The sequence below is a fragment of the Syngnathus floridae genome, chromosome 13, assembly GCF_059516105.1.
Source record: "Syngnathus floridae isolate MCC-2025c chromosome 13, RoL_Sflo_1.0, whole genome shotgun sequence".
NCBI classification, from domain to species: domain Eukaryota; kingdom Metazoa; phylum Chordata; class Actinopteri; order Syngnathiformes; family Syngnathidae; genus Syngnathus; species Syngnathus floridae.
This window is the reverse complement of record NC_142425.1, coordinates 7,739,974-7,752,961: the sequence shown is the minus strand read 5'-3', so window position 1 is coordinate 7,752,961 and position 12,988 is coordinate 7,739,974. Positions and strand designations below refer to the sequence as shown.

Sequence of the window (12,988 nt, the reverse complement as noted above, 5' to 3'; positions counted from 1 at the left end):
TCAGTGTCTGTCTCCTTTCAGGAAGCAAAGCAAGCGGAACAGCTTTCTCTCTGGATATGTCAAATTCTTGAGCAGAACATGTACATACAAGGAAAAGAATTTCAAAAAAGAAAGATGTACATACCATTTCCCTGAAGTGCGGGTCCAAGGTGAACCACAGAGCCACAGCACACCTTCGCCCATTCGTGACGGCTTTGACGCCGTGTGGATTCTCCCCGCCGGAGGAGAACGCCACCATCCTGCCACACTTGGGCTTCACTGTTGCCTAGAGAGGAGGCGCAACAAAACAATGACAAAACACTCAAAATGTCTGCCTTACATTGCAACATGAAATTAACATTTTTGGGGGGAAAACAATACAATATTTATTACTGATTTATATTGTTTTTTTATTTTGGATGTGTTGGAAAAAAAAAAAGAAAAAAAAATTCCCACAATGTATTTAAATGGCTGTCATTTATTCTGGCTTTTTATAGGCAGGTATTATATCCCTGGATATTTTTGGAAAACGCAAATCAACTTACAGTAACTGTTTTGGCGTCCATCTGCGTAAAGATGAACTCGCCACCTTCAAAGTCTCCATTAAGGTATAATAGTGCACTGAAAGAAACAGACAAGGCTAGAGTCACACACACTGCTTTAATGGATGTCTTAGTCATGGTAACGTTTTAGTACTGTTACCAAAATACTTTAAGCAGCTATAGTACTGAAGTGAGAATTTCATTGTGGTGACAAGACTAACCTGTAGTCCCTATGTGTGTACGCGGGGGGCTCTTTCCAGCATTCATTGGCCTCGGGGTCCAGCAGACAGTTGTCACCATGGATGGGATGGCTCAGGTCATTCCTGAGGTCCTGCTGACCTGTCAAAATCCGACGCAAAAACATGTACAGCCTTTCCTCGGGTTTAAAAATGACATTGACTATCGTGACGAGACCCAAATGTTTTTTTCTACAACCCATTAAAAATAGCTCTGAACCAATTAGCATCTTTGTAAGCAGGCTTTTCTGGAGAGCAACCATTTTTTCAATTTCTCATATGTTGAAAACGACTCACCTTCAATGGCCGTGCGGCACACCAGGTGAGTGTAAGAAAAGTGCAGAGTGGAGTTGAGCTTGAAGTAGGACGCAACGATGTTTCTTACTCGCTCGCTGGAGTCGTAGAAGAGGCGGGCGCTATTCATGGGCACCCTGCCCTCGTGGCCATACTGAAAGAAGACACGCGGTAATGAACTCTCCAATGATGGTGAAGGCTGAATTTCAATTGGAAAATGAAAAAGCGTCTCAGTGCCTTATGTATACCTGCAGGGTTTTGAGCACCGTGGCTCCTTCGAACTTCTCATTGGGGGTGTGAGGAGACTGCCTGCCGTTGTAGCCGTCCCCACCCAGTGTGACCGTCTAAAAGACAGCAGAGTTCCAACATCCATTTACATCTTGCCGCCCACATCATATAGTGAAATAGTTCATAATATTTTTGCTTGTGACCCAAAAATCTGTGTGGAAATGGCAGGAAGACGGAACTAATTATCCAGCGTTAATCATGGGGCCACCACTGGCCACCACATAGCTCCGCCCCTGTTCTTGAGTCCTTACCTGCGCCAGCTGTCGGAGCGCTGAGCATTCATCTTCGTTTAAAACTTCATCCAGCAACACTCGCTGAGTCCCGTTCATGTCGGCCGAGTTGTGCACCAGCTTCACACCGTCGTGCAACAACGACCCACCTGCACATAGCACCGAGCTGTTTTTGTCAAAAGCTCATCATTACAGGCTGGAAAATATGCGAAGAGAAATGTGACCTTCTTGAAGTTGCTGTGATGGGGCCACACTGACATTCTTCTTCTGTGCTACGTGAACATACTCCATCTCACCGTCCGTGCCAGAGGGAATACTGCGCAAGAACCGCAAGTTAAATTTTATGTTGAATCACACATCAACATTTTTAATATTTTTTAACTAAATGTTAATATTTATAAAATTGATAAAAAAATATTGTTTATTATAAAGCTATCATATGTATATACTGTAATTTAAATATTTTGTAATAAAGATATTATGTAAATAAATGTCTAATATGTAAATATGTAACTTTACAAGTAACTGGTACTATAACAAGAAAATTAATCAATTATTGGTTAAATATTTGTCACTATCATCCATTCAAGTAACATCTTTTAGATTGTGCAGGTGTACCTAATATTGTGACCATAAGCAAGCATTATGGAATAAGATGTAAACAAGTAAATACCTGGTGGAGTCAGCTCTCCCACCTGAACTTCTCCAGTAATTCTGCAATGACCAATAAGTGTTAATTATGAGAACGATAAGATTAAAAACTTCTTTTCATTAAAAGTTAGAACGACCAGCAGGTGTCGCCTTTCACTTAAAAAAAGCAAAGATTGCTGTTGATCGTGCCAGAAACCTGCCAGCCTACTCTGAGTCAGTTCTAGCAGGGATAATACGTGCATGACTTCTAATGACACTCAGCAGACATCTTTGTGTACAAAAAAAAAAAGCCCTGCCCGTTCACATATGCGTGCTCTTTGCATTTGATGTCAACTCTGAACACCCAAAACAAATAACTATAGTTTTCTTTCATGTGTTTGATGTTGCAAGCAGTTGCATACCCCTTCAATGAAGTTCACTCCCATGGTTTTACTTCCAATCAGAAGAAGCTCCAGCTCTTGTTTGTGCCTCCTTAGGTACCTCGCAGCCTCCTGCGGACACACACATCAGTGATGTCATTATAGGGAACCTTTTTCTTGTCAGCATTTATTTTATTCCTATTTTCTGACGGGATTTCCACCCTGTAAGAAAGAAGAGCATCATGCTGCTTCCCCGGCTGCTGATGTTGACTTTTCATTCATGCGGATTGCGACAGGGTGGAGACTTAAAGGAGGAAGACTGTTTGCTTTTGCTCTTTACACACACATGTTGCACCAGGGAAGCCGGCCGGCTGATACCATTTGTGAGATTCACAAATAAGTTTGGCATATTTTTCTCCTCAAGGAGAACTTTCTCAAATTGATTAAAACAACCATGGCAACTAACATGAAACAAGGGCAACCAGAAGCTTTTTCTTTGAAGCTATTTTAAATTTTCATAGAAGTAGCTCCTTTATTTTGCTAGAGACGTCTGCGGGTTTGACTCTTTAACTTTCCCCGTAATGGTAAAAGCCTGAAAGGCAGCATTATGTGAAAGGGAGGCAACTCAGGCCTGGCATCGACATCTCCAGCCTTGAAGGGGACCTCCCTGAGGCTGGAGAGGGGGTCTCTGGTTTTGGGACTGGAAGGACTTTGCAGAATATAACAATAAAAGCCATGTACGCACTCATGCATGCACACTAATAGAAGCAAGCTTTCTAGGAAAAGGATATTGCATAATTTTGACTTAAAGGAGACATAATTTGACTTACTGAAGCAGCTCATCAGTTTTAAATCAGCAGTGGTGAAATGAATAAAAGCTGAATGTATATTATGCTTACATTTGGCCTCTAATTGTTGAGGACATGGAATCGGATGCTTCTCTACTGAGAGCCAGAAATATGGTGCCTTAATTTCATTGATACACAAAAATGGCAAATTCTTCCAGCTGGAAGAAAAATCTGTGAAAAACAAAATCTAAAAAGGAAACTACTGCCAGATGGTTAGTACAAACCCGGTCCAAGAAATACAGCTAATGCACTCCTGACTGCTGTCATCTCCCTCGTCCTCATATCCACACTTTTCCTTTGAGGTCTGGCTCTCCACTGCTGAGGATCTGATTTCAATGCCCACACCCCAGATCAGATGGTCAGACCTGTATTTAATTCAAAACCTGAAGCACTGCTCTGAGCCTTTAATTCAGTTCGGAAAGAAGCACATGGCTGAGCGCTTGTGTGCCAACATTTGTCTGCAGTTTGATTTGAAGAAAAACAGGAAGCGTTTGCAGGTGTTTTGCTGTTAAGCTGTGTGGAAAACTGACTGGATGCCAACCTCTGCCATATCATGTTGAAGCTAATCTATTTTTTCCATATTTGTACCCCTACTTGTCAAATCTGCATTTATGACTAATGAGACAGTGCCTAACCAGATCCGGCAGACGGCGCTGTTTGTTAATTGTGAAATTTAATAATAAACAATATCAAATACAAAGTAGTGATGCAATAAAAAAACTCCATGTCTGGCAGTAGTTAAAATATTTTTAGGGGAGCAATTTCCCAAGTGTGTGTCTGTATCACTTCCTATTCCTGCTGGCTCTCAGACCAAGGGCAGCCCCTTGTCTGTCATTAAAAAAAGCCCAGTGGAATTCTGCCTAGCAACAAGTAGTCATAAATGTGTGACTCAACCAGGAAAAAAAGGTCCAAGTAATTTTGCTCTACATTGCTAAAACTCAATGACTTTAAATAATCATTAATTATTAACATTTCCGTTATGCAGCACATTGTAGAGAAGATGAATTGGAATTTAATACAGTCGTGCATCTAAGTGGTTTGGATTATTATATATATATTTTTTTAAAATAAATCTTCAGTTGGTTATAGTGCATGCAGTTGTATTTCTTATGAAATAAAAAAAAAACAGTTTATGACTGAACTGAACTGCGTAGGCACGAATCCATCAAACAATGACACAACAGAATCTGACCTCTCGTGGCGCACCGCTGTATCCCAGCAGCTCTGTGTAGAAGTCAACATTGTCCGTCATGAACTCATCCCCCTCGTGGAATAAAAGGTACGTGAGTGCACACTGCAGCGCCTCTTCCACTTTTCCCACTGCAAAGACAGAAACAGCAAGAAGTGTTTTGGAAAAATCTATGCTGGATCCCCCATTAATAGGAGAGGAAATCCATGTTGACTCCAGCTGATTGACATTTCCAAACCATCAGTGCTTGAGGGAGTGAACAAAAGGCCACTTGACCGCAGAGTCAAGTCACGCTGACGTTAGATCGCAAAGACTTGCACCTCCTGCTCATCAGTGCGCTCACAATCACATTCTTTCCAAGCTTGTAAAGGCGCGAGGTTAACCAGAGGCTTCCTGTCTGGGTTGACATGGTGCATCTGCTGTTGTGCCTTCTCGCCTCAGTAACAGACGGGAGATATGAGATCAGTCGGTCAGAAAAACCTCGCAGAAGGTTTCACCGAGGGAATGAAAACACAAGAGGCTGCCGAGTGATGGCAAACATAGAGCCACTGTGGGGTGGAAAGGCATGATAATAAGCCTCTTGGTTACTTCTTAAGTAATTTGCCTTTATCCAAGTAATTAATAGGTTGGGCTTTAATAAGCTAATTAAAAAGCTAAAAAAAAAACACACGAAGTGGTGCACGTAATGCACCTACATTATAGATACAGTTTGACTCTTGTGTGAGAGATTTCATTGCTTACGTGACTGAATGCATTACAAAACAAAAAAATATATATTTTAATTCATTACAGTGATTTTATTAAACCCTTTCAAACATTTCATAAACTATTTGATATTTTTAGAAGAGGTGAAACAAATTTACATAGGCCATTAAATTTGGCTCAGGGACATACCGTACGTGTGGGAGGATAAAAAAAAAAAATCTTGAAAGCCTCTTTCTGGTGTATCCAAATTTAATAAGGTCAACCTTATTCTCGCACTGATGTCAGATGTGGCATCTTGGGTTTTTTCGCAAGTTCAACAACAATAATAATTGCCTTATTGTATAGAGAAAGCTAAAAACTCACTGTTGTAGTAGGCAAACTGGAGGTAGTCATAGTGCAGTGGCAAGTAGTTTTCCATAGGTGACAAGCGGCCTGGCCGGGTAGCGAGATCTCTGACGCACTCATGCTCGCAGTGCAGTACCTGAGTGAAGTGGTCTGTAATAACAAAATAATTGGAATCAGTCTCGACAATGGAAAAAAACAGAAAAAAAACGTCAACAAATATCATGGTGTTCCCATCACAGTTGCAAGTGACACTGCCGGGTGGTCCTTTGGTTAATTAAGTTCCCCCCACAGCCATTAACACTGCTGAGATCATCTATGTGATGTCAGCACATCTCATAAAACACACAAGCCCAAAATGATTAATTGCTTGTTTACATTTCACAATGGAAAACTGAGCTTGATACTCTGATAAACAGAGTCATCACCCTCAATGTAATTGGCCAGGAGGCATTTGATATGTTTGAGGAGTGGGAGGTGAAGATAAAAAGCGTAAAACAGATAATAGCATGGGAATGAGACAACTTGGATGGAAGTCAGTTACTCGGTCATGTAGCACATTTAGTGAAGGTAAACATAACTGGCCACCACTTGAGCTGCACTTTCATAAGATTCCTGTCTTGACAAAGAGAGTTACTGAGTGTGGTGATGACAAACTTGCTTCTTGACCTTTTTGGGAAGATAGCAACTATATCACTTCCTCAGGTTAAGACCTGAGAGGAAAAGCAGCACAGCGGCCCGTTGCCTTCCGTGTTGTGAATGATCACTGACATCACCCCAGCACATCTGCAACGCTAATTTCCTCCCCTTTGTTGCGGTCTGGTCAGTCTCAGAAGCCGTGTCCAAAAAACGTGCAGCGATTATTAAGAACCTCACTTTCTGAGTCACAACAACAAAAATAAAAAAATATTTCGAGAGCAGATTGCACAATATTACAATCCAAAATCACACCATAAAATAAACATGGTCTTCCTCCAAGAGTGGAATTGAAAATAATCATCTGATTATAAGTTAAACAAAGCCTATCCAACATTAATTAGCTGTTGTTTCGGGCCTCATATTCAAAACAAGAAACGATCGCCAGTGATTAAGCAGGCGCTACTGCACACAAGCCACCAACTTTTCCACTGATTGCTCTCAACACAAACAACACCCAGCGACCTTTCGCTCTGATTATATTTTTTACAAGCAGGGTGTTTTGATAGCTCTCAAACTGTAGCTGTATTGTAAGCAGGAGTGTTTTACACTGTCAACCAAAACGGCCGATAAATTGAGAGAATCAAACACAGACAAACTCAAAAGATGACCAAGTCTGCTTAGCCTTTTAACAAAATGCGATGGATCTCATTCGAATGTGCTTTAGTGCTGTGCCCTTGAAGTGTATATTTTCTAATTCAATATTATTCCAAACTTTGAAATGTATTTTTCATTATGCAAATAGAGTGCGTTGTGCAGAGCACTGAGATCACATTACTGTCTTTCGCCCTTTGACTCGACGCCAAATGACATCCAGAGCCAAGCCACTGCCAGGCAGATTTGATCACCCAGTGAGCACAAAGAGCGTTGTTTGGCCTCGTCTGAGCCTCCCGGGTCTCTTTCAGCACGACATAGCCTAACTCAGGCTTAGGGCCAAACAGAACAGTCACGATAGGTTGATAAAAAAAAAAAAAGAAAATGCTTTCAGTTCCAACTCAAGTTTTACTGCTTTCATGGTAGATAAAGACTCATTTGGAAATTGCTTTCCAAGGGACAAACAAATTCATAAAACCACTACTGTAAACACAATATGTCTTCATTGCAGGACATCATAGAAGGAAAACACTTTTCAATTTTATCGACAGTGGAAATCCAGAATGGTTCAGCAGATGAAGATTTCAGAATCAGACCCCCCAGGTGTGTGTGTGTGTTTACCATTTCAAAAGGATACGAGTTTTTATTTGCTAAAGACAAAAATCGTGACAATAAAACAACCTATGGCCAAAATCTAATTTGAAAAGTTTGAATGTTGTGCAGACGTTGGTGGCTACCTGAAATAACTTCATAGAGGCTGTAAGGGTAATCAAGGTGACCGTGGCCCTCCAATTCATGTGGCCCCTGACACAAGGCTCGGCAATCCATGTCGGCTTTGTAGTACTCCACGAGCGCCTCCTCGAAGAGACGGCTGGCCTCCGCGTAGTCGTCTTGTTCGTACAAGTTCGTAGCTCCATTAAAGGATTGCTGCAATGAAAGAAAACAGAAAAACTGTACGTAATAAAAACACTTTTACCCATTTTAAATGATCAGAAACAGAGTTTTGGGGGGAAGTAAGCCAAAACAGACAGAAACAAGCACTGTTTTAAAACAATAATGTAGCATGTAATGGCTCAGAGAAGATCTGTTTACACTGGCAAGGTGAGTTGGAGAGTAAAAGCAATTGAAACCAGTTTGAATGACAGATTTAAGTAGCTTATAGCTGAGGTAGAGCATATGACAAGAAACAAAAACCAGTGGTGTAAGAGAGGCTAAAAGATTCTCAGTGGAGCAATGCAACAAGTGTGCATAACTTTTCCAGTCATTGAACGGCCAGTAACATAAAGAGCCTTTCATACCTCCACCTACTTTTCTCTTTATGTGAAGCATGAAGAAGAAAAACAATGATCAGGAATCACAGTGACAGCTAGCCAAGTGTTGCAATAAGTGAAATTAGCCAATATGTGCAACCACAAACCAAATACATGTAGCGACGTGCTTTTCCACTGCACTCACTTTAGAGTGTTCCATTTTCCATAAGAAAGGGTTTCTAATTGCCTATAGATGTGCCACAAAATGGTGGCAAAGGACTACTTTTGTCCAAATGAGGCTACTCAACTTAATTCAACAGTTCCTTGGCACCAAGATACTACAACATGGCGCCAAAGTACTATTGTTATTTCATTTGCCTGAGCGCACACACGAAAAAAAATCTGAAGAGTCAAATTTGCAAATGCTGAACTGGAAATATTCGGGGATCACTATACTCATAATAAAGGGGTCTTTGTTTACGATAGATACTCCCCGATGAATAATGATTGGAGGGGAAAAAAATGATCAAACTATCTTCTCCATTACCTGGTGAGGTCGAGCTTCACGGTCAACAAAGTGTTCTTTTTTGACCCCCTGTCGATCTTTGTACTGCTCCAGGTTGTGACTCATCTCCACATGTTCTGGATTGGCCTGGAAGTAGGTATGGGCTGCAGCCGCTGCTTTGTCAGGCTGCTTCAGCTAGAGGAAAACAGAAAACAGTTTGTCATTCCATGAAAAAGTATGTTGTCATTGAGCAGCACCTTTTTTTTAAACTGTAAAGAGAAACAGACATGGCGACCATCTCTACTACAAACACAAACATTTTTCTTGGCGCCTGTTTTAGTCCGTCGCTGAAAAAAAATGGTACGATGTATTTTTTCCGCCACATTGTAATAGTAAAACAGGCCTACACTTAAATTTTTATGACAGCACAAAACATCTGCTCCCAGCAGAGAGTAAATCTGTGACACCCAGTCTGATCCGAATAGATTTATTAGAATCTTAGAACTTCAGGGGATCTTTCATCTCTTAAGAATTTAAACAATTTACATTTATCTAGTGCCAAGCTTGAAGTTATATTAGTCATGGGGACCAGGTTTAGACCCCAAAAAATGTCAACAAATAAAAATCAATGGAACACATTGACCCACCCTGTGACATTGTCTCCAATGACTTGCAATTATTGACAAACAAGAAAAGTTTTGACCTATTTTTTTTAATCATGTTAAAACATTAGATTCTGTCATCATATAAAAGATTACACATGGACAGAAGCAGACATGATTGAGCACACTAACAATTTGGCTCCATTGCAGGGACACCTAATTCCATCTGTTTAAATCCTTCAAGTTGATGACAGGTGCAAACCTAAAACAGATTGACTATTCATCTGCTCATCTGACAGCTGAGCTCAAATCAAAATAACAGGTTGGTTCAAAACTACATTGGTAAGAAATCCCCAGGAGTCTAATAGTTTTGTGTACAAAAGTAAAAGGCCTTTGTAATTTATGTGGAGTGACAGTTGAGTAAAGTACTTAACATTCTCCCCACAGACATTCAAACTCTTATTGATGACTGTGGGAAATAAAACCTCGGTTGGATATGCTCGGCCTTGAGAGGCTCAAGACTAAGATGGTGTCAGCTGCATTCCCGGCCTTAAGGGAGCTTCCATCAAATGTGCGGGACAAACAGATAAGATGGCCTCCTCCTCGCAGTCTTTAAACCTCAAGAAAGCCTTTGCTGTGTTGCTGCAAGCCTGATGACTCCATAACCCAACACCACTATCTAGTCATCTGTTTACATGTTTTGTGCAGAGCCCTGGAGACAAAACAGAGATAATTTCCCTACATGTGATGAAGACACAAGCGAGGAGGTTACTCACCTCTTCTTCCTAAACTCCTCAAAGACCACCTGGCTAAGGACCAATTCGCAAATCTGATATTGGAGCTTACTTTTGGGCAGAAATTATGTTTGGAATGCATGGTATTCAAGAGACAGTAATTCTGGAGGCTTATGGTGCTAGACTGGAGATTTCGTTTGGCTATTTGTTTATGGTTGTAGAACGGAATGTCACATCGTCACAAGAACAGTTATAAAAGTAGCAGATCTTTTAAATTGGAAAATAATTTTTATGTTACAAAGGATTCCACAAATAAATGAAAACAAAACTTTGAGCATACTTTTTTCCTTTACCTAAATTTGAAAGGAGTACCAAGAGGTTCCACTTAGTTCTCAGTTTGCTCACCTCCAAAAAGGTCAACCTGTGCCAGAAGTGCCGGACCGCCCTGCATCAAATGATAAACAAACTCTTGATGTGGGATAAGTGTTCTGCCAAACTCCACAGTGCTCCCGCTTAACTCAGAGCTATACAAACACATCTGGACTAACACCACTGACCTGATGATCACATTGCAACCAAAACCATGGATGCAAAATTCTGAATCTGTCAGATTAAGAGTTCAGAACTTGTACAGGCCAATCAAATGCCACCAGCATAACTTTTATATGTGATGCAACACATCAGAATGAGATGTGAAGATTAAAGCATATCACATTTTGTCCTGAACAGTATCTCAGACATTCTGGGACAGGTCTTAACACATTTGCATATTCCTGGCACAGCACTGGTCTGCTTAACGCCAAGAAGTCATTACTCGCAGGCCTACAGCCGGTTCTTTTATTAACAACTCATGACTATTTTTATGATAATAATTCCAGTATCTTGACTGTCAGGCAGGTGCTGTGGTATCAATGCAACTGTAACTAAGTGGCAATCAGCCCAAGGTGGATTCAACAGGGATAGACGCCAGCTTCTGCCCTGATCCTGAAAAAGATTAGCGATACAGAAAATGTACGCAATGCCTGTGCTTTTGCTGGAAGGGAATAATCTACAAGCCAATCAAATGCCACCAGCATAAGTTTTAGATTTAAATCAAACCTTTTAAGTAGAACTCAAACATGAGGCCCGGGGGCCAGATCTGGCCCGCCACATCATTTTATGTGGCCCGCAAAGGCAAATAATGTGTGTCAACTCAATGTTTCTTGTTAAAATACCAAGACTGTAAATTGCTTTCTCTTTTAATAACAGTGAGATATTACAATGATGTTTGTTACAATCCCACTTTAAAAAAATAAAATAAATAAAAACATTTACATTGTTGACCTTTTTTGTACTGGATTATGTTGTGTGTATGTGATGAGTGGCCCATCCATTTCTATTTAAGTCACTATTGGCCCCATGAGGGAAATCATAACTACAATTTTCCGGCAACAAAAATGAATTTGACACTCCTGATCTACAATCCTATGGAAATATTATATGCAATATAGCAGAAAACATCTGTGAGCTCGGCTCATGATGGTTTATAAGGCCAGAGAGGAGGTTGATTCAGCCTTTGAGGAATGTTCTACCGAAGAATGTTCACATTGCAGCAGCAAACCTGCTTATTAGTGCAGATGCAGACACCCGTTTTTGAACACATTGTAAGACAAAAGCATTTAGGGGATGAAACCAAATTATTTAGACCATTACTCTGGTAGCAAAACTAAATATTTACTGAGAGCTTAGCATGCAACTTTTGCTCCCAAGTAGCAGGATGCCATTGCAAACAAACACTTAAACCAATTTATAAACAGACAAAATACAGCTAGTGAATCCCAACCAATCAGCAGCTGAACAAAACATTTGGAGCTACTTGGGTTGTTATAAAGGGAAAAATATTTGCTCTTTTATAAGGGATTTCATGCAGCTATACTAATATTTTCTAATCTGATAGGGCCTCGATGAGGAAAAATTGTCACCAGGTGCTAACCTCCAAATAGGCATGTGAACAACATAATACCAGTGTATGGCTTGAGGCTGAACTCTGACTGTAAATGTATTTGAAGTTCACACATTCCAACTTTTATAGACAACAGGAGGTGAAATTTATGATTAGAAAGTGAAAGGGGGGCAGGGACTTTTAAGTTATTTTTTTTTAACTGATAATTACAGTATATGGTACAATATTAAAGCAGCTTCTTGTACCAGAAGGCAACAAAAAGCAAAGTATTGAATGTTTTGGTTGTCCTTGAAGATATCTCACATCTCATCCGAGAAGGCTTTATCAATTCGTGCAACAAGGCGTGGAAAACCAAACGATTGAAGTTGCAGGTTGGAGGCACCCCCAAACCACAAATTGTATGGGTGCAAACCTTTTCATCGCTCTGATTATTAGCATTATCAATTATCCTGTTCAAACCTTTGTCTATTGCTATGCCAGGAAAACATATTTTTAGTTTTACAGGGAAAAATACTTCTCTTTAATTCATCTACTACGTCTAACAATTTTTAACCTATTTTATTTGGGTCAAGTCCGACAGGCATTAGTTCTCAACGTAAAAAATACTTAAGCCACAATTTGAATGATATTGCACACCTGTATGAAACTCAATATTAGAATGGAGTCTTTGTTTGGTTTCTACCACTGAGGCCCATTTTGTCTGGTGACTGAGATCTTTTTTTTTTTTTTTTTTTTTTTAAACGAAAAGACACGTAAATGTTTGACATAATTAACTCAGGTTTCATGCGGTTTAATGTTGCAGGGCAGTACAGTAGCAGCTATGCTTGGCACAAATACTTGGCAGCAGTATGGGGTATGAAAGGTCATACGAAAGGAACGTTTGTCTAAAAGGCTGCTGAATGCTTCACTGTCTCACATTTTGAATGCACACAATGAGCACTTCACCCCTTGCTTCAAGAATGGAAAATATAAAGCACATTTGAACTGCTTTCATCCATGCTT

General features: G+C 40.3%; 1 protein-coding gene across 1 annotated transcript in view; it reads right to left on the bottom strand.

Annotated features, from left to right (window-relative positions):
• p3h2 (prolyl 3-hydroxylase 2) overlaps window positions 1–12,988 on the bottom strand; it is a 30,770-nt gene that overhangs the window by 996 nt on the left and 16,786 nt on the right. Inside the window, exons 2-14 of the mRNA XM_088394162.1 lie at window positions 8,751–8,903; window positions 7,691–7,880; window positions 5,685–5,816; window positions 4,620–4,747; window positions 2,622–2,711; window positions 2,243–2,283; window positions 1,794–1,885; window positions 1,591–1,718; window positions 1,300–1,395; window positions 1,055–1,205; window positions 743–860; window positions 525–600; window positions 125–265 (exon numbers count right to left, since the gene is read on the bottom strand). Of these exons, the coding sequence (XP_088250288.1) occupies window positions 125–265; window positions 525–600; window positions 743–860; window positions 1,055–1,205; window positions 1,300–1,395; window positions 1,591–1,718; window positions 1,794–1,885; window positions 2,243–2,283; window positions 2,622–2,711; window positions 4,620–4,747; window positions 5,685–5,816; window positions 7,691–7,880; window positions 8,751–8,903 (1,536 nt within the window). The remainder of the gene's footprint in view (window positions 1–124; window positions 266–524; window positions 601–742; window positions 861–1,054; window positions 1,206–1,299; window positions 1,396–1,590; window positions 1,719–1,793; window positions 1,886–2,242; window positions 2,284–2,621; window positions 2,712–4,619; window positions 4,748–5,684; window positions 5,817–7,690; window positions 7,881–8,750; window positions 8,904–12,988) is intronic.